This window comes from Vitis riparia, chromosome 7 (genome assembly GCF_004353265.1).
Source record: "Vitis riparia cultivar Riparia Gloire de Montpellier isolate 1030 chromosome 7, EGFV_Vit.rip_1.0, whole genome shotgun sequence".
Taxonomy (NCBI): domain Eukaryota; kingdom Viridiplantae; phylum Streptophyta; class Magnoliopsida; order Vitales; family Vitaceae; genus Vitis; species Vitis riparia.
The window spans coordinates 627,246-648,980 of NC_048437.1; the positions used below are offsets into that span (position 1 = coordinate 627,246).

At 38.2% G+C, this 21,735-nt stretch overlaps 1 protein-coding gene across 2 annotated transcripts in view; it reads left to right on the forward strand.

Moving 5' to 3' along the window:
* The window catches only part of LOC117917239 (tetratricopeptide repeat protein 27 homolog), a 63,747-nt gene that overhangs the window by 17,299 nt on the left and 24,713 nt on the right, over window positions 1-21,735 (forward strand). Inside the window, exons 6-7 of one of the 2 annotated variants that reach the window (XM_034833443.1) lie at window positions 6,606-6,664; window positions 21,236-21,334. In XM_034833443.1, the coding sequence (XP_034689334.1) occupies window positions 6,606-6,664; window positions 21,236-21,334 (158 nt within the window). The remainder of the gene's footprint in view (window positions 1-6,605; window positions 6,665-21,235; window positions 21,335-21,735) is intronic. The other variant, XM_034833444.1, reaches the window with a different exon arrangement.

Genomic DNA, 21,735 nt, shown 5'->3' on the forward strand with positions numbered 1-21,735 from the left:
CTAACAAAGTCAATCAAGCTCTCAAACAATCTTTTATGTATTACTTTTTGGAATTGGTTAGCATTCATAGGAGACTACTCTTTGTCCATGTTAGACTTTATTGATTAATTGAGCTCTATGTAGTGTGTGGGAGTTGTTTCTTATATATCCCTCTACTTGGTTTGGCCTTTCGACATCTTTGTATATGGTTAGAGCCAAAATATGTGCTCCAATGACACATATATGATATAATTTATACAATATAAAAGCTCAAATCATCCAACTTAACTTAAATTGATGTTCAAACCTTAGTTATGGATCTAACATCTATTTTGAGTCTAATTCCAAGTTTAAGGGATGAAAAGAATACTAAGTGCAAAAGTCATTATCAACCAAGGAAGAAGAAGGGGTTAAATATGCTTCAATGAAAGAGTCAAGACTCAAGGAACATGAGGAAAGACAAGATGAGGATGTTATGAGCTTAAAAAATGAAGAATGGTCATTATGAAGTAAGAAAGAAGGCACACAATCATGGGAAAGGAAGCATGAAGCAAAATTCAACTAATTCACATGGCAATTTAGAACTTGGAATCTAGCGGCAACATATACTGTAACTTTGAATTGAAATCTGGAGCACTTCCCAAGGTCATTTTTTGACATGTTGCATATCGTTTTGAAGCTCAAGAAGTGGGGAGTCCGACACTTCAAACAGTGTGCAAATCAGAGCAAAAACAAGGAAGTTACGCACATTTAAAGCAAATTGGGTAGAGAAGAATAATGAGCTCAAAATTGATAACTTGAATTCAAAATGGTTTTTGGCCATTTGAAACTCAAGGGAATGCAAGGATACTTTTAGTAGAGGTTGAGTTCGAACCCCAACCCGCCACCTATTCCAAACAAGAGGCATGCATTTTGAACCTGAAAACATGGTGAAATAGCTTGGGCAGTGGGTGAGTTTGAAATTCATAGAAAATTTTAAACTCACATGCTTGGATTTTGGATTGAGCTTTCCTCCCACTTATGAGTTCAAAATTGATTTCGAACTCACTCCAATTTTGAACCCAGCCATTTTGAACTCACTCCAATTTTGAACTCGGCTACTAGTGATCGAGTTTTGAGTTTGGAAACACGTCAAAACGAGTTCCAAATGCCTCCACCCAAGTCAAAATGCATGATACTCATTTAGAACTCGTAATATTTTGAGTCTTTTAAGTTTTCTACGACTTTTTCTTTCTAATAAATGGCCAATGGAAGTATGTCATATGTTAGATTATTGAATTTATTATGTAAACTCTCTTAGTTTAAGTTTTTTTTTAGGAGAGGAGGAAAGAATAGAGAGAGGGAGATTGATCTCACCTATTGAAAGTCTTTAATAATGTTTTAGGTTTTCTTTTCTTTTCTTTTCTTTTTTAATCTTTCTATTTTATTTTCTTAGCAACCAAACATAGGTTGTGAGGAGAAATCTGCCACCATGTTTGGTTAACTTGATTGATCCAAAGATGCTAACACAAAGGTGAAGAATCCAAAGGAGTAGTAGCAAGAAACGAAAATGTATTGAATGGTTTGATTATGTTTTCAAGTTTAGATTGTTAGAAATAGATCCTTTATATTAGTTCTTCTTAGATGAATTATAGAGGATTCTTATCAAGATACTAGTGATTCATAGGAAAACCTTGATCATTAGTTACTATAATTTGATCATACTGTTAACGAATGTAAGGGTCGAATCTACAAAGATGGATATAGGCTTTTGATTGAATAAAACTGAAAAATCAAAATTAATCATTATATTTAATTGGATTAAGAGATCTGTGTTTTAATAGTAAAAATCTAAGTTCCAGATGTAATATTGGCCTTAGGATTCAATTTGGTCATGGATTGACTTTGCTCCTAAACCCTAAATTTTATAATGCTCTTTCTCTCTCTAAGGATTTGACAATGGGTTGTGAAACTCTTTGAGACATTTTTCTTGGTTTGATTTATTTCATGAATATTTCAGGAAATTTCTCCTTATTTATTTAATTTAGGGTTTCAATCACTTTAGCAAATAATTAATCCTTTTAATCTAAAAACAAATAAACACATTAGAATTTATCTCAAAGGAAGACAATTTAGAATACTACAAAGTCATGCTAACTTTATCTCTAGTTTTTCTTAGCCACAGTTACCACGTATTTAAGCTTTAGTATTTTATTTACAATAGAGATTTGCAGTCAGTATACTTAAGTGTGCTTTTTGTTAGGTGTCATTAATGTATATATTAATTGCCTATAATAAAAACATAGTTGGGAAGTCCTAACCGATAGTACAACTGCTAAATTTCCTTCACTTTATTCTTGAGTACCCCAATAACATGAACTTGGGCACTTCTGTACACTTCAAGATGCAAGTAATACAACCCTTCTCTCTCTTCAGCACTATCAATCCTCTTCCCCATAGCTAGATCCTAAAACACACATTCAGTGGGAAAGAAAGTTACATTATAGTTTAGCTCTTTTATAACCTTACTAATGGACAACAAATTACAAGCAATATTTAGAACATGAGGAGAAATGGTAGCGTCAAAGAAGAAGACAAAGAAATCGAACCCTTCCATGAATGGGAATAAAAGAGTCATTGGCAACTTTGACCTTATCTTTTCTTAAACATGGAATATAGGTCACGAACGAGTTAGTCACTTTAGAAGGGCCCCAAATGTCACTGTGTATAAGAGTAAAAGGTTTTTGTAGGGACAAAACGGAAAAATAGAATGATGATTCTTAGCAAGTTGACAAATTTTCCATTGAAATGAAGAGAAATTTTTATTCTTGAATAATGGAGGGAAAAGTTTTTGCAAATAAGGAAAACTTGGGTGCCCGAGTCTATAATGCCATAACATTATTTCACTATGAGCAGAAAAAGTATCACTAGTTGCTGTCTTTTGAGCTTGTCTATTCAATGTAATATCATCTTCGAAGTAAAAGAGTCTATCTTGTTCCTAGCACTGCCAATCGTCATCCCGGAAGCCAAGTCATGAAATTTACAATGAGAAGGGAAGAATTTAATGATCCATTGCAGATCCTTTGTGAGTTTGCTAATAGATAACAAGTTACAAGACAAATTTGGGACATGAAGGACAAACTTTAACACCAAGGAATCTGAAATTGTGATTGTCCCTTTTCCTACTATAGAAGAAAGTGACCCATCAGCTGCTTTGATTTTAGCATTTCCAGGACATGGTGTGTAGGATAAGAATAAATGTGAAAGGCTGGTCGTATGATCAGTTGCACCTGAATCATGATCCAAGAAGCCTTATGATCAAAAGAAGCTGACAGTACTTTAAAAAATTACCTTTTTGAGCCAACTAACAAGAGGCTGAAGGGGTAGAAGTGGGGCTCTGGATCTGCTTTAGAAGTTCAAATAGTTGCTCTACTTGTTCCTTACTGAACAGAGGCATTTTGGCTCCTCCTAAGGTGGAGATAGGTTGTTGCTCAGATTAGAATCCTTGATCATTAGCCTTATCTGGTGGTTGGTTGCTCTTCCAGTTTGCTGTTTTTCCAGTAGCTTCCAACAAGTCTCCCTTGTGTGTCTTAGTTTATTGCAGAAGTCACACCAGACTTTCCCTTTTTCATCCCCCTATTTCTGGTTTCTTTGGGTAGCATTAGTAGTGGCTTCGAATGTTGTTACAAGTGTAGAATCTTCTGCAATATTAGGTGTGGTAGGAGTCCCCATCATGATTTGTCTCCTGCTTTTCTCTCTATGAACTTCTGAGAATACAACTTGAACAGATGGCAGGGGGTCTTTGCCTGGTATGCATTTGTGAACTTCATCAAGTTCTTTGTTCAAACCGGCCAGAAACTTGAAGACTCAATCCCTCTCAAGAATTTTAACATAATGGGTACTATTAGTAACACAAGTCCATTCAAGGTCGTAAAACATATCCAGCTCTTCCAGAGTCCCTTCAAGGTGTTATTTTGTTTTGTAACACCATCATTACCTTGTTTAAGCTCTTGAATCTTATTTATGATCTCAAACACTTGGGCTGAATTCTCCATATCTGAATATGTCTCCACTATAGCATCCAACACCTGTTTTGCTGTTGGTAAAAACATATATGTTTGATTCTCTGGTTCCATTGAGTTAATTAGTCATGAGATCATGAAATTCTCATAATCCCATGTTTGGAACTTGGGATCATCTTCTAAGGGAGCCTTTGTCAATCTGGTCAATTACCTGATCTTCCCTTTCCCTCAAATATATAGTTTTACAGATTGAGACCAATGAAGAAAATTTTGCCCATTGAGTTTATGGGTCGTGACTGATTAGGTCAAGTTGTCAAAACTGTTTGTTGGAGGCTGAAGCATTGATTACAATGTCTTCTCCATTTGCAGCTTGGGTGTCTCTCTAGACATGGCTTTATTGACTTCTCAGAAGGACAGAGCAGGAATACGTCTCAACCTGGAAATAATATAACAAAGGAAGTTCAGCAATGAAGGCTGAACACTTAGTGATTCCAGTGGGGAACCGTGAGCTTTGATACCATGAAAAATGGTACCTTTGAGAAAACCTAACTTTTCTCATATATATATATATCTCAATATATGGATGAACCCTTTTTATAGACTAGTTGCAAATGGTAAAAATGTAAACAACTGAAACCTAGAAAATAGACAGAGAGACATATAAAATCCTAATAAAATTTTCATTCTCATCCCATAAAATCTAGATCTAAAATATAGGAAAAAGATTTGTCAATGATAGGATTTTCCACATAAAGCTTTCACCACTAAGTTATCTTTTGAGTTTATTCCAAAAAATGTACAAGAGGCTATAAAAGATTTAAACTAGAAGGAAAGCAATATTTGTGGAGATAAGAGCTTTACATAAAGATGAAGCGTGGAAAGTAGTTAAATTACAAGGGGAAAGAAACACGAGTATTATAAGTGGGTGTTCACTATAAAATATAGGGTTGATGGATCTATTAAGAGACATAAGGCTAGGTTAGTAGCTAAGGACGTTGACTATTAAGAAACATTTGCCTCTGTTGTGAAAATTAACTTTATTAGGGTCCATTTACAGAATGAAATTCCGTTGAGAAAAGATGTACCAGACGCTGGTTGGAAAACCGATTTACTTATCCCATACAAGGCTAGACATAGCCTATGCAGTATGTTAAGCCAATTTATGCACTGAACATTGGAATGTCACATGGAAGCACTTCAAAGAATCTTAAAGTATTTAAAGGCTACTTAAAATGACCATCTTCAAATAGAAGCATATATAAACATAGATTGGGCTGACTCTTTTGTGAATAGAAGATCAACAACAAGATATGGCACCTTTGTAGGAGGCAATCTTGCTATATGGAGAAGCAAGAAACAAATGGTTATGACAAGATCTAGTGTTGAAGCTAAATTTTGGGCTATGGCTCAAGAAATATGTGAAATCTTGTGGATTAAAGGACTACTCAAAGAGTTTAAACTCAAAGACTTTAAATTGGAGCCTAAAGAACTGATGAAGATTTATTATGATAACAAAGTTGCAAATAATATTGCACATTATTCAATTCAACATGACTATACCAAACATGTTGAGGTGGATAGACATTTAATCAAAGAAAAAATTGAGAGTGGACGAATTTCTACACCTTTTGTGACAACCAAGCAATAGTTTGCAGATATCTTCACAAAATAATTCTCAATAATCACATTTGAATCTATGGTTAGCAGCTGAGAATGCATGACATCTATACACTAGCTTGAGGGGAAGTGTTTGGGAGAGCTACATTAGAATTGTCTAGATTCATAGAATATGGTTTAGTTAATGTCTTCTGTATATTTGGATGGTGTGGCAAGAAAGAAATAATAGGATCTTTGAGGATAAAGGGAGAACGGAAGAGATGGTTTGGGATTTGATCCGGTTTTATTCTTCTCTATGGGCTTCTTGTATTGAAGCTTTTAGAGGAGTTCCTCTAAGCATTCTACAACTCAATTGGATTGGGGCTTGCGTTTCAAGAGTTTGAAGATTGATGGGGTTTCTTTGTTTTTAGAGTTTTTGTTGGGTGTTTTTCCTTGGTATTTGTGTAGGAAGGACCTCTCATGCTTCCCTTGGTTTTTTCTCTTTCTTTTGTCTCTTTTTTTCTCCCCTGTATTTGTTCTTTTATTAATATAATCTTCTTCGTTTCTGATAAAAATAAAAATAAAAAATGTCTTCTGTATATTTGGTAGGGAGTAGATTGTGGAGTAATTCTAGGGATTGAATAACTGTATATTAAACTTTTTTTCCTCTAATAATTGAAAAGATTATGTATTTATACTTTGTAGAACTTTTATGGTCTAATTAAGTGAGTAATCATTGCCTTCTCTCTTCCTTTCTCCCCCTCACAGATTACATGAGGCTCTATTTTATGTCTATTGATCCTTTCTTTGTGAAATTATCTAGAGCGATAGGATGTGGTAAATGTATTGTAGTGTATAGTTATTACTTATTAAATGTGGCTTTGCTTTCTTCTCTATTACTTAACTAGGATCTATCATCCTTTGTTGTAATTTTATATTCTTGTTTACATCAATGGTTTCTATAAGTATTGTGTATAGTTTAGTTTAGGCTCTATAATTCAGTTAATTACTGCTTTCTTTCTGTTTCAGGATGGGAGATGGCTCCATTTATAGAGGCAATTGATTCTCAGCAGTCATTGAACTTTATTGTAAGCAGATGGTCACAACATCATGATACTGTTTGGTGCCATTGTAGTTTATATTTCTTTAATTGGATCCTTCTTTCACCATAAATCATGCAAATGTCGAATATCATATTCTATTCTATAAGGTTACATCTTAATCATGATATTGCTTCATGCAATTTATAAAGGCTGATGTATCTGTATGAGTATTTTGAATTTAGGAAGTAGTTAAAGAGGCAATTGATTCTCAGCAGCCTTTGAACTTTATTGTATGCAGATGGTCACAACATCTTGATACTGTTGGTGCCATTGTAGTTTATATTTCTTTGATTGGATCCTTCTTTCACCATAAACCAAGCAAGTGTCAAATATCATATTCTATCGTTTAAGGTTACATCTTTATTATGACATTGATTCATGAATTTATAAAGGCTGATTCTCTGTATAATTATTTTGAATTTAGGAAGTAGTTATTACATTTTTTTGCACAGGATTTTGATAGATATTGATGGGTAAAGAAAAAAGATCTATTAAAAAAGAGATGCCAAAAGAGCGGCTCATGGTGTACAATACCTATACACCCACCGCCAAATTGGCCAAAAAGGTAAAAGTAAACAAACACCTAGGTAGGTAAAAAAAACAACCTTAATTGGAGCCCAATCAATCAACAAAACTAACTAAAGTTAGAGGGCTATCAACTATAAACAACTTTGCATCTGACCAAAGGGAAAATAGAAAAGAGTATTTGAGTCTCTGGATCGAAAACACATCATCATTGAAGGCCAATCTATTTCTCGTCTTCCAAACCGTCCAAAAAATATATAAGTAAATACAAAGAAGGATGAGAGATCCTTCACCCCCCAACAACCATTGCATAACTTAAATAAAAAGCGATAAAAAACTATATGCTCTATATATGAATCAAAATTCACATCTAAAAGTGGTTACAAATATGAACTTAAAAGCTTAGGGGGGTAGAAAATCCCTTACAGAAGAAATCAATTGATTAGCTTGCCATTTTGCTAACAAATCCACTACATAGCTGCCTAAGGAATCCAATAGAATAAACACCCCAACTCTTAGAGTAATATAAAAAATCCCTCCAACAACCATTGTATAGCTCAAATAAAAAGTGATAGAAATGCTCTGTGTGTCAATCAAAATGCACATCTAAAAGTGGTTACAAATATGAACTCAAAAGCTTAGCGGGGTAGAAAATCCCTTATAGAAGAAATCAATTGATTAGCTTCCCATTTTTCTAACATATCTACTACATAGCTGCCTAAGGAATCCAATAGAATGAACACCCCAACTCCTAGAGTAATATTGCAGCCATCCACCAAACCTCCAAGAGAGAACAAACGTCTATGAGCTTTTCTTCTTATTTACCCAAGATTGAACTATCGTAGAATCCTCTCTCTAGTAGAAGGTTGGATAATCCCCCAACTTTAGTAACCTTTAGATTTTCCAGCAAGGCTAATATTTTTGCCTTGATGGCTAGACCAACTCTAACATTCTTAGATAATGCTTTTACTAATGTTCCATGATGGTCCATAAGTGTTCCTTCAATTCCCAATTGTTTTGGGAGGAGCACCCAATAAATTTCAACTTGATGTTGTCCATTAGAGGAGGCATCCATGTAAGGAGTATCTCCTTAAACAACCTAGTAGATCTACTTACTAGGTTCCGGTCTGGTAGTATAATGCTCAAAGGGGTGCCCACAAATGGTGCACAAGATGATGCCCAAAGAAGAGAGGAGAAATAGATTAAATCTCATAGTGTCCCCAAAGTTCTCCATTTGTCCTAAAAGTTCCTTGTATTCCCCTCTTTGCTATATAATCTAAATTTACGCGAGACTAGCAGTATCCCCATAGTTACTTCCCTCTAGGAAGACCTCTAAAACCCTGATAAGCAATGATCAACATTTCCACCACACTCCTAGGTAGAACATAGTCAATCCCAACAAGTCTAAACTACTTATGTCATAATATTAGTGCTGTAGAGCAATGCAAAAAAGATGTTCCATAAATTCTCCACTTCTACGCATGATACACCATTTTGGCCTAAGATCTTTATGAGATCTCCTCTTGTATAGAAAGTCATTACTATTAACCTTCATATTTGCCACTAGCCATGCAAAAGCCTTGACTTTGAGTGAGGCTTTAGACTTCTAATTGAAGTTTGTAGGAGGAAAGGATATCAAGTTAGCAGAAACAGAAATGACTTTAAAGAATGAACTGTTGGAGAATGGACCAGAGAGTGTCAAAGAACTCTTGTATCCAGGAAAGTGGATGATAAATATGCATAAATTACTGTCAATGAAGGAGAGTAAGTTCCTAATTTTTTGGTTAGAAAGTTGGTGTCGAAAATTGAAATTTAAAGACAAAGAGGGAAGGGATTCAACCAAAACTGAAGAATCACAAGAATATCTTGACCTCACCATACTATAAAGTTTTGAAATTGGACACAAAAAGATTAGTCGCTTTGCCAAATATCTTTTCAAAACCTAATTTATTACCATCACCCTTAAAATAATGAGTGAGATGAAAAATGATAGGGAAAATTTGTGTAATAGCCTTCTAAGGACATCGATGAGACCTTATGACAACAATATTGATATCCCATCCATTAGTGTGTGGTTCATGGATACTCAAAATGATCTTGTGCCATAAAGCATTGCACTTCCTAGGGAACCTTTGCAACTATTTACCTAAGAGCTCTATTTTTCAAGGCCATCTTCCCAACCAAACCCACCCATTTCATTCTTTATATTACATATCTAATCCCAACCTATAAGATGATCTTTCTTTCTTTCCCTAATGTCTCACCACAAAAAGTCTCTCTATTATCTCTTAATCCTATCGAGCTCTTTAGTTGGACGCTTAAAATAAAACAAAAAATAAGAAGGAATGTGGGGCATGCATGACTGGACTAGGGTTATTCTACCACCTAAGGACATGACACAGACAAGAGGGGCAGTGGCAGAGAGGCAGAAGGATGGTGGGGAGAGTCTGCCAAAAGATGGGCTTGCAGTTAAAGCAAATGGTAGGTCGGGCTGGGTCCTGGAATCAGAAGTGGAGAGGAGGCCCAGTGAGGAGAACCCGGTGGCCATCAAAGAAGTTAGTGGGCTGGATCACTTAGGCCCACCTATAAAATTGACCAAGCCAAAAGCCCAGAAGGGGCCAGCTGAGGAGAGACGACTTGAGGTATGTGGGCCGCCCCATTTAGGCCCACTACCAATTATTCCTGCAAAAGAGATGGGCCGCCCCCAGTTGGCTCCACATAAGGGCTCAGCTGGGACCGAGCACTCTATCTCTTATCCTTTAATTTCCGCTGGTGCTAGGGCTCGCGAGGATTGTCGGGAGGAGGCATATGGGTGGCCAGACGGGGTCTTGATCGGCGTCCTACAGGGCTCGTCCTCTCCGGGTTTTAACATCAAAGAGCTTACCGACGAAGTTCTAAAGGAGGAGGCGGCCAGGTACACATCTTCTTGTTCTCGGGATGTTTTTTCGTTTGGGGAGAGGGTTCTCTATTCTTCTTCTTCTCGTTCTGGGTGGGACGGGATGATTGTCGATTCAGTTGGGGGCAGTGATTCTGGGGGAATAGACATGGACCCTCTAAGAATGATTATGGCGGATGGAAGGGAGGAAGAGGTCCTAGGGTCGCCGGGGATGGCTCTCGGGACTGTTGGAAAGGAGGTAGAGAAAGTGACGGGATGGGATAATCAGGAAATTATGGAAGAGAGAAACGAAGTGGGTGAGCAGTGTTGGCAGTCCAGTTGCTTGGCTAGGTTCAGCCGATGCCTCGGGATGCCGACGGAGGGCTTTGAAGGAGAGATCCTGTTTTTGCTCAAAAGAATGAAAGAAAGAAAACTTCAGAAGGGGAAGAAGGGGAACGTGGCTGGTAGGAAAAAGAGAAAAATGGAATCCTCCAAATTCGAAAGGGAATTGAGGAAGTTGGAATGGACCGTGAATTATATTGGAGGAGAAGGGGGGGGGGGGGGGCAGTTCTTCCAAAATTAAATGAAGATCCGAATTCTATATTGGAATGTCAGAGGGGCAAATAACAATGACAAGAGAAAGGTGATTAAAGCCTTGATTAAGAAGAATAAGGTGGACTTGGTTTGTCTGCAGGAAACAAAAATACAGGAGATGACAAGAGGGATTATTCAGAGCATAGGGGTGGGAAGGTTCTTAGATTAGGAAACTGTGGACTCAAGGGGATCAGCGGGCGGCATAGTGGTGTTTTGGGATAATAGGGTGCTGGAGATGATCGAGCTAGAAAAGGGAGAATGTTCAATTTCCTGCCATTTTAAAAATTGTGAGGATGGCTTTACGTGGACCTTCACAGGGGTTTATGGTCCGACTAAGAGGAGAGATAGGGAAAGTCTCTGGAATGAGCTGGGGGCCATCTACGGCCTTTGGAATGGGCCGTGGTGTGTTGCTGGGGATTTTAATGCTATCCTAAGTCCTGATGAGCGCAGTAGAGGAGGGAGTTTTAATTCAGATATGAGAAGATTCGCAGATGTAATAGAAGAATTACATTTAAAGGACTTGCCTCTGTTTGGGGGTCCTTTCACTTGGAGTGGAGGGGTGAACAACCAGACCCTTTCAAGACTAGATAGATTCCTGGTCAATGAGGGGTGGGATTGCCGGTTTAGCCATGCAAGGCAAAGCGTTCTACCGAGACCAGTGTCAGACCATTTTCCAATCCTGTTAGAAGGAGGGGGCTTGAGAAATGGACCTTCCCCCTTCAGATTTGAGAACATGTGGCTTAAGGTGGAGGGGTTTAAGGATTTATTGAAAGCCTGGTGGGAGGGGGCTAACTTTAATGGTGCTGCAAGCTTTGTTCTGGCTGAAAAACTAAAGGTGGTGAAGACTAAACTGAAGGAGTGGAACAGAGACGTCTTTGGAAGGGTGGAGAATAGGAAAAATGTTGCTTTGGATCAGATGCAATTCTGGGATGAAAAGGAGAAGACAAACCGATTGACGTTGGAAGAGATGGAGGCTAGAAGAGAGGCGAGGGAAGAATACAAAAAATGGGTTCTTTTAGAAGAGATTACGTGGAGACAAAAATCTAGGGAAGTGTGGTTGAAAGAAGGGGACAGAAATACGAGTTTCTTCCACAGGATGGCAAATGCTCACAGGATAAGAAACAACATGGAAGGAATAAGAATTAATGGTGCTTGGAAGTCGGAGGAGAATGGGATTAGTGAAGGGATAGTAAATGCCTTTAGAACTCTGCTGTCCAATCCGGGGGAATGGCGCCCTTCTTTGGCCGGACTGCAGTGTGAACAGCTACAAAACCTGGATGCTGATGCTTTAGAGGTGTCGTTCACGGAAGAAGAGGTACACGGTGCGCTAGTAGGTTGTAGTGGGGACAAAGCCCCGGGTCCTGATGGATTTACAATGTCTTTTTGGCAGTTTGCGTGGGATTTTGTGAAGGAAGACGTGATGAGATTCTTTAGGGAGTTTCATGAACATGGTAAATTCGTTAAAAGGCTAAATACAACTTTTTTGGTCTTAATCCCAAAAAAAATGGGGGCTGAGGATTTGAGGGATTTCAGGCCATAAGCTTAGTGGGAAGCCTATACAAGTGGTTGGCTAAGGTTTTAGCCAATAGACTCAAAAGAGCGGTTGGAAAGGTGGTCTCCAAAGCTCAAGGGGCTTTTGTGGAGGGGAGACAAATTCTAGACGCGGTGCTAATAGCTAATGAAGCCATCGACTCGATTCTAAAGAACAATGAAAATGGATCTTGTGCAAACTTGATATAGAGAAGGCATATGACAATGTGGATTGGTCCTTTCTTCTTACAGTAATGCAGAGAATGGGTTTTGGGGAGAAATGGTTAGGGTGGATCAAGTGGTGTATATCCACTGCAAGCTTCTCTGTGTTGATTAATGGAATGCCTAAGGGTTTTTTCCAAAGTTCAAGGGGTTTAAGGCAAGGTGATCTTCTCTCGCCTTATCTCTTTGTGATTGCCATGGAGGTATTCAGCTCGTTCATTAAAAGGGCTGTGGAAAATGGTTATATTTCGGACTGTCAGGTGAAGGGAAGGAATGAAGGTGGGATTCAGATTTCACACTTGTTGTTTGCTGATGACACTTTGGTGTTTTGCCAAGCCTCCCAAGATCAGCTGACTTACCTAAGTTGGCTGCTAATGTGGTTTGAGGCCGCTTCGGGGATGAGAATTAATTTAGACAAGAGTGAACTCATTCCAGTAGGGAGGGTAGTGGATATTGATGATCTTGCCTTGGACTTTGGATGTAAAGTGGGTAGCCTCCCGTCCACTTACTTGGGTCTTCCTTTGGGTGCTCCGTTTAAGTCAGTGGCAGTGTGGGATGGAGTGGAAGAGCGGTTCCGCAAAAGATTGACTATGTGGAAGAGACAATACTTATCTAAGGGAGGAAGAGCAACCTTGATCCGAAGTACTTTGTCTAATCTTTCCATATACTATATGTCTGTTCTGAGATTACCAAGTTCAGTTAGAAGAAGACTAGAGCAAATCCAAAGGGATTTTCTTTGGGGCGGTGGCAGTTTGGAGCGAAAACCACATCTAGTAAGATGGAAGGTGGTGTGCGCAAGCAAGAAAAAAGGGGGTTTAGGGATCAAATGCCTTTCCATTCTCAATAAGGTACTCCTATCTAAATGGAATTGGCGTTTTGCAAACGAGAGAGAGGCTTTGTGGAATCAAGTAATTAGAGGGAAGTATGGGGAAGATAGAGGGGGTTGGTGCACTCGGGAAGTGAGAGAGGCGCATGGCGTGGGGCTTTGGAAAGGAATAAGGATGGATTGGGATTTGGTGGGTGCGCGGATTTCTTTTACTGTTGGCAATGGAAGGAGGGTGAGGTTTTGGAGGGATAGATGGTGTGGGGATGCCCCTCTGTGTGAGTCGTTTCCTTCCCTCTATGCCTTATCGATTGAAAAGGATGTTTGGGTGGCGGATGTTTGGGATCCCTTGGTGCAGGGGGGTAGGGGGGGTTGGAACCCGTGTTTTTCAAGATCCCTAAATGATTGGGAGGTGGAGGAGGCGGAATTATTTTTGGGGTGTCTTCATGGGAAGAGAGTCCTTGGAGACGTAGATGACAAGGCTGTTTGGACTGAAACAAAGAGCGGCATTTTCTCGGCCAAGTCTCTATACCTTGCTCTAGAGGCAGATTGCCCTATTTCTTTTCCATCTAGCTGTATTTGGAAGGTGTGGGTACAGCCCAAAATCAGTTTTTTTGCGTGGGAGGCCGCATGGGGTAAGGCGCTAACCCTAGATCTTGTTCAGAAAAGAGGATGGTCATTGGCGAATAGATGTTTCATGTGTATTGAAAAGGAGGAGACCATAGATCATCTGCTTCTCCACTGCTCAAAGACAAGGGTCTTATGGGAGTTGCTTTTCTCTTTGTTTGGGGTGTCTTGGGTGATGCCGTATTCAGTTAGAGAGACTTTGCTTAGTTGGCAAACTTCTCCTGTTGGCAAGAAACACAGGAAAGTGTGGAGAGCGGCTTCCTTGCATATTTTTTGGACGGTTTGGAAGGCGATAAATCGATTAGCTTTTAAGGATGATGAAATATCAATACAGAGATTGAAATACTCCTTTTTATGCTCACTTTGGTCTGAGGCAAAGCTGTTTATAATAGAATGCCCTCAAACTTTGGTGAATTTTATAGATTGGTTGGGATCATTGTAAGGTTTTTGGGCCTTTTGGGTTGGGTCTTTATGTGTCTTTGGCCTTTCTTGGTGGTGGGGGTATAGGTTTGTATACTTTGCATAGGTTGTATTCCTTGAGTCGCTCCTTTGGCGTCTCTTTATAAATGAATTTTCTTTACTTATCAAAAAAAAAAAAAAACAAGTGATCTTTCTTCCAACCATCTAACCATCAAGAAACTCTTTCCATAATTAGATCCCAAAAAGAGACAACTCTAGGGTTCCCTCCTAAAGGAAACTTGGTTAAAATAAAGGCCAATAATAAATCTTACATTCTAAAGTGGTAGCCAAATCAAGATTTATCTTCAATAAAAAACCTTACATTCACATTAATGCCTAATAGGGTACTCTTATCTACATTTATTCTTAATCCTGAAACATACCCAAACACCAACAAAATGAGACTTCATAACTCATTTGAACAGACTCTACACATATCTCCTTCGGTTCCAGATAAGAGATCATGGTCCTTATCTACTTCAGGTCTTTTCACAGTCAAATCTTTCTTTCTGGCCTTATCCCAATATTCTGAGTCGCCTCCAGTGTTCCCTACTAAGTTTGTCTGGAATTCTCAAGTCCCTTTCAAAGTCAAGTCCTTTGTCTGGTTGATGGTGCACAAGAAGGTTAATACTAATGACTTGCTACAATTGAGAAGACCCCACAAAGCACTTAGTCCCGACATATGTAAGTTGTGCATGAAGCATGGAGAAACAGTAGATCACCTTTTCCTCCATTGCTCTTTGACCAAGGGGTTGTGGCACAGATTATTTCAGTTAGCAAAGATGGATTGGGTTTCCCCAAGGAGCATCTCTGACATGTTTTTTACTAATTTTAATGGTTTCAGATCTTCTAAGAGAGGGGTTGTTTTATGGCAAGACGCGTGCATCGCGTTAATGTGGGTGGTGTGGCGGGAAAGGAATGCAAGGATTTTTGAGGATAAAGTAAGGAATTCAGGGTATCTTTGGGATTCTATTCGTTTTTTGGCTTCTCTATGAGCTTTTTGTTCTAAGGTTTTTAAGGGGATACCTCTTAACGTGGTACAACTTGATTGGTTAGCGGTGTGTAAATAGACCGTTTGTTTTTTTCTCGTTGTATTTCTTATATTTGATTACTTGTAGTCTTGTTTTTCTTTGGTGGGAGGATTTCTCATCCTTCTAATTGTACATTCTTTTTATCAATATATTCCGTTATCGTTTCCTATAAAAAAAAACTCATTTGAACAGACTCTTAAGAAGAATATAGTGCCATCTACAAACTGTAGATGAGTCACCCTTGTTCTACTTTACCTACTAAGAATCCCTTAAAGGTACCACACTACTTTCCTCTCTACATTAATATACTCAACACATTTGCCATAATGGTGAAGAGAAATGAAAAGAGCAGATCATTCTATCTCAAACCCCTTGAGGCCTTAATCCATTTTTTAGTGCATCCATTTATTAGTACTATGGAACTTACACATGATAAACATCCACAAATCTAAGATTTCCATCTCTATCTAAAACCTTTTTTTTTTTTTTTCTAAAGCATGATGTAGAAAAACTCACAATCCACATGATCATAAACTTTTTAAAAACAATCTTAAGAGACAATCCCCACTTCTCCCATACTCTTTTTTCATCTACCACTTCATCAACTACCAATACAATATCCAAAATTTGTCTACCCTCAACAAAGGCCTGAGGCCTTCTCTTTGTCCATGGAAGGAGTGTTTGTTTTGGAAGGATTTATGGTATGGTGAGTTCAAGTTTGGGTGCTTCTTTCCCCCTTATTATGTGACATAACTGCATCAAAGGACGCTTAGGTAAGGGATGTATCATTTGACTCCATGTTTCTCAATTTTTTTGAGTGTGAGTTGGACAATGTTGATTCGTTTCAATGAGATTGCAAGCGAGTTCAATAAATAGAGATGAAGAAGATATGGCGGTTTGGATATATTTGAAGAGTGGAAACTTCTTAATCAAAGCCTTTTATTCTTTGGTTGCATAGATGAGATTAGACCTTTTCCTGTGGATGTAATTTGAAATATATGGGTTTTGAACACAAAGATGATGAGAAGGTCCCCATACATCATTGTGAATTACGTAAAATGGTTTGGATTCTTGATAATGATGAGACGAAAAATGAACACGGTGATGTTTAGATACCTGGCAAACTTCGCATTGAAATATCAAAGGATTCAAATTTTTGAACAAAGTTGGAAATAATTGTTTCAAATAAGAAAAAATAGGATGACCTAACCTATTGTGCCATACCATTATTTCATCTTTAACAGGAATAGAAATCACACTATTACTCGCAGCTTGAGCTTGTTCACCTTTGAGGGGTTGTTATCAAATTAATAGAGTCCATCAATCATCCTAGCACTACCAATCATCTTCCCCGAATGCTGGTCCTGGAATTCACAACAAGAGACAAAATTTTGCAAAGCAGTTAGAATCTTTGGTTATTTTGCTAACTGACAAAAGATTGCAAGAAAGATTAGGAACATGGACTTGATTAATCATTTTGTAGAGATGCTCGAGTTATTCTTTGCTAAATGGAATCTCAGTTTCTGCAGTAGCTTGCATTCCGCTGCCATTCTTTTCTCCAGGTTTCCTTTCCTTCCAATTTGCTGGTTTTCCATTCAATTTCCAGCACTTCTCTCTAGTGTGCCGAGGTTTGTTGCAATAATCACACCATACCTTGGGCTTTTCATCAGGATTATTCAAAATCTGGGCTGCAGGTCTCTGATTGTATGCTGCTCAACTGTTTTATTGGCTGGTGCAGTAGCATTAAGTGCTGAATTCTCACTGTTGGTCAATTTTTTTCCCATCCCCTACGACTTTCTTCTCGTCTAACTTCAGGGAATGCTTTACTGATTGAGGGCAATGGCTCTTTTCCTAGAACACAACCGCTCACTTCATCCAAATCCGTGTTTAGGCCAGCTAAAAATTCCATACCACGGTCCTTCTCCATGGTCCTTTGATATTGAGCACTGTCTTCAGTACACAACCATTCAAGGTCATAGAACAAGTCAAGTTCCTGCCACAAACTTTTCAGCATATTGTAATAACTTGTTACAAATATATTCCCCTGTGTTGTAATTCTGATCTTCATTTTCAACTCATAAACTTGCGAGGAATTGCCCAAATCTGAGTACATCTCACTCACTGTATCCCATAGTTGTTTGGCAGTGCTGAGATACATATATGTTTGGCTGATCTCTGGTTTCATAGAATTAACGAGCCATGATAAAATCATAGAACTCTCAGCATCCCAGACATGGTATGTAGGATCATCATATTCGGGGCTTATTTTGTATCATTCAAATAGCCGATCTTACCTCTTCCTCTAATGAACAACTTCACGGATTGTGACCACTGCAAGAAATTCTGTCCATTCAGTCGATGAGTAGTGATCTGCAAGATTGGACTTTCAACAATCCTAGTCGATGAAATCTGACCATTCTGAGAAGTCTGAATGTTGGAGGAATCCCCCGAGGTTTCATTAGAAAATACTCTAGACATTGTAGAGGAATCGTTCAAGGAATTAAAAAATCTGGTACACAACCAGATTGAGAAAAGAACAAAAAATCTGGAATACAAACCAGATCGAGAAAAAAAATCTGGTAGAAGACCATATAAATGCTGATTTTTATTTATTTTTTATTTTTATGAGTGATCGCCCAAAAATCGCTCAAAAGTCCATCCTAGGGTTTAGGGCGGCTCTGATACCATGAACACAAAGATGACTGGAGAATGAATTTTTGATTCATATTGCTACCATTACATACAATCATATTTATGGATACAATGGTCTAAATCCATTTAAGGGAATAACCTATTTACAAGAAATAATTCATAGAAAAAAATATTCTGAAATATTTTAAAGAATAAAAAATATTCTCAATATAGATGATACTTCCAAATTTTCAGCAGTGAATCTCCTATCTTTCCATAGGTTCCAATGAAAGCAAGTTTTTCCGCGTAGAAGATAGCTTGGTGGAGGATTTTGAGTTTGGATCATTTAAAGAGAGGATGGACATTGGTGAACGGATGTTATTTGTGCAAAGGTGGGGAAGAATCGGTTGATCTTTTTTTCCTTCACTGTGCTAAAGCTAGGATCTTACTGCAACTAGTATTTTCCTTATTTGGTATAGTATGGGTGTTGCCTTCGTCATTAAAAGAAACTTGTTTAAGTTAGCATGACTCCTTTATAAGGAAGAAGCAAAAGAAAGTGTAGAGGGTTGTTACTTTGTGCTTATTTTGGATCATTTGAAAGGAGAGAAGTTGAAGGCTGTTTGAGGCTGTGGAACATATGGACCACACTCTCAAATCCTTATTTATATGTACTCTTTTGGATCGGTTAAAAAGTCTATAATTGAGATGTCAATGTCTATGGTAGATTTTGTTTACTTATCAAAAAAAAAAAAAAATGTCTATGGTAGATTTTGTTTAGTGGTTGTGGGCTATGTAAGGAGAGGGATTATTTATTTATCTATTATTTTTTTGTTTCTCTCTTCTTGATCTTTGTTTATTGGGCACTTTTGTATACTTCTTGTGTATCTTAGTGTGCCTTTCCTTTTGTTAGCACTGTTAATAATATTTTTTACTTGCCTATCAGGAAAAAAAAATGAAAAAATTGTGATGGTCTTGCACTGTTTATTAAAATTTGAGGTTAGGGCTCCCTTGTTGGTAATGACAATATTTTTAAGTAATCAGATATAATTTTTTTTTGACTCCTAATATATATTTTTATTGGGTCCTTGACATAACAATGATTTTTTATGCTTATATTTGGTTTCCAATCTTAGATAAAATTATCACTTCATGCATGGGGTAGAACTAGCGATTGGCCTCTTTCTACACCCTAGAGCCCTTTAGGTTGGAATCCTTGAGCTCACACGTCTAGGACTTAATTTACAACACAAGAAAGCTTGAAGGCTGAAAGAAGCCCTTTTTATCCCTTGGAGATTCAGCCTCATCTTGCCTATATTCCCACTTATTACATGACAATTTTTAGAATTCCAATAGATGTTGTCTCTAGGATTTAGAATAATCAGTGCTACATTTTTTCTGTTTGGGTATGGGAAAAGGCAAGAGGGATCCCCTTGTAGGTTAGAGTCAAGTTTGTAAACCTTAAGAGTGAAGGGTGTCTAGGGTTTCCTGTTTTGAGGGGGTAGAGAGTGAGTATTGGGGTGGGGGAAGTGAGTGTTGGGGTGTGTGAGGGTTGGGGTTTGGTTGTGGTTCTCCAAAGGAATGAAGGTTTTATGGGCAAGTGGTTGTGGTGCTCTCCTAGGAGATATTCTTTGTGGCATAGGGCTAGCAAGAGCATTTATGTGATGCATTCCAATGTTGGCGTGCAAACATTGTGGTTAGATGGTCTCACTGCTGCCCTTGGAAAGTTATTTGAAGATTTCCTTCTTAATTTAATGTTATTCATTTCTTCATTGTTGGTGGATGGAAAATCTGCTTTTGTGAAGATCTTTAGCTAGGTGGCTCACCCTTAGGCAGTTTCTATCCTGTCTTTACCTTGTTTCAAGAGTTGAGATGCCGCCTTTCCCCTGTTATTGTCCAGTCTCAGTAGTGAGTTCTCCCTCTCTTGAAATTTTTGTTTTGGGTGCATCCTGATCGATCAGGAGGTCAATGGTCTATCTTCTCTGTAGTGCTTTTATGGTTTTACTAGAGAATGCTGGATTGCTTGTTCCTTCAGGTTGATTCTTCTTGAAATATGAAGTTCCAATGATGGATGAATTGCCTTTAAATCAGTACAAAATCCAACAAGAAAAGAAAGAAGAAAGTACAACCAATATTTCCGAACCAAAGTAAAAGGCTAACAAAAACTACAAGAGGCCAATGCTACAACTCAAGTTGGTAAAAACTCCTCCATGTTGAGCCCTAATTTCTAGGTACTGTGCCTGGCTAGCTATTCACTGTCTTGTTAGCCAAGTAAGGAAATATGCTTAAACAGTGGCAAATCTATGAATCATCTTTTATGTCACTCTAGTATCCTTGTGACTGTGGCAGAGGATTTTCTGAGCGGTTAGATTTCTTGGGCCCCTCCCAGTAATGCAGCAGATAGGACAGTAATAGAGTTCAAGGCATTGGGTGGAATCTTATGGGGGTCTGTTACCAAAAAGCTCCTGCACACTTCTATTAGCCGGAGTTTATTGGATTGGAGGGAGGAGTTGTGCTACTTTAACAATAGTGGGGATGAGGTTAGGGTTCAGTGGCTTCCCCCTCTCTAGGGTATCTTAAACTCCACTCTTGATGGTTGTTCGATGGGCAACATGGATTAGATGGGGATTGTGGGAGTCTTCTGGGATCATGGTGTCAACTTGATCAGAGTTTTTTCCTAATACTGGTCTGGGTTTAGCTATTGAGTTGGAGATCCTAGCCTTACTATATAGCATTTGATGCAGGCTCCTTATTGGGCCTTGGAAACTTTGGAGTGGAAGAAACTTAGCTATTGCTCTATCTTGGATGATTGAAGGAAGGGAGCAGAGGACCATTGGCTAGGATTGGTGGCTTTTAAACTAGACTTTCTTAAGAAGCTGGGCATTTTTCTTTTGGAGGCCCAGGTCAGCCAATCAGGTTGTGGATTGGCTGGCCAAGGGGGATTCTCAGGGGCAGAGGCATTTTCTCAGCTGCTTCCTTCCTCACTGAATTTTGCATTTCTTTTCTGCATCAGCTCTGTTGATGTAGAAGCTTGCTTGTATTATTGTTTAGCTGTTTATATCTTTTTGTTGTCCTGTTCTTGTTGGAAGGATTGTTCATGCTTCTCTGTACTCCTTTTTTTTTTTTAAATAATAAATTGTTGTTTTCTATAGAGAGTCATTTTATGTTTACTATCATCCAACCTTTCTATTAAATTCTGATCCCATATTGATTTGCTAATTAGCTTTTTCCGTGTCTTCTAGATTCGATGTTGTTGTGACATCTTACGTATTCGATGGGAGTCAACACGTGGTCGTACAAAGGAGCGTGCTTTGCTGATGATGGATAAACTGGTATCACATGTTGTAACAATGCCCTAAAAAAATGCATCTTTGTAATAAGACTTTAAAATTTGACCAAATATATGACCCTTCATGGAGCTTTCTTTCTTGAGTTCAATAAATGATCACCATGGTAGCTCCCTCAACATGAATTTTTGTAATGCTGTGTTATATAGCCAGGCAAAGATCATCTTTCAAGGTTTTGCCTTCTGGCAATTTTTCTTTTATTACTTCTTGTTGCTACTGTAGACTGGGCATGTTGTTCTATGATTATAAACCTTGCTGCACTTTGCTTTCCCTTATTCTATATATTTGTAAAAGTTCAATTTCAATTTCAAATTTGTGGAGGTTTGTATGCTATGTGCTTTATTTACCTTTTTGTTAGAAAACTGATAATTTTGTGAAAACAAAAAGAAGGATAT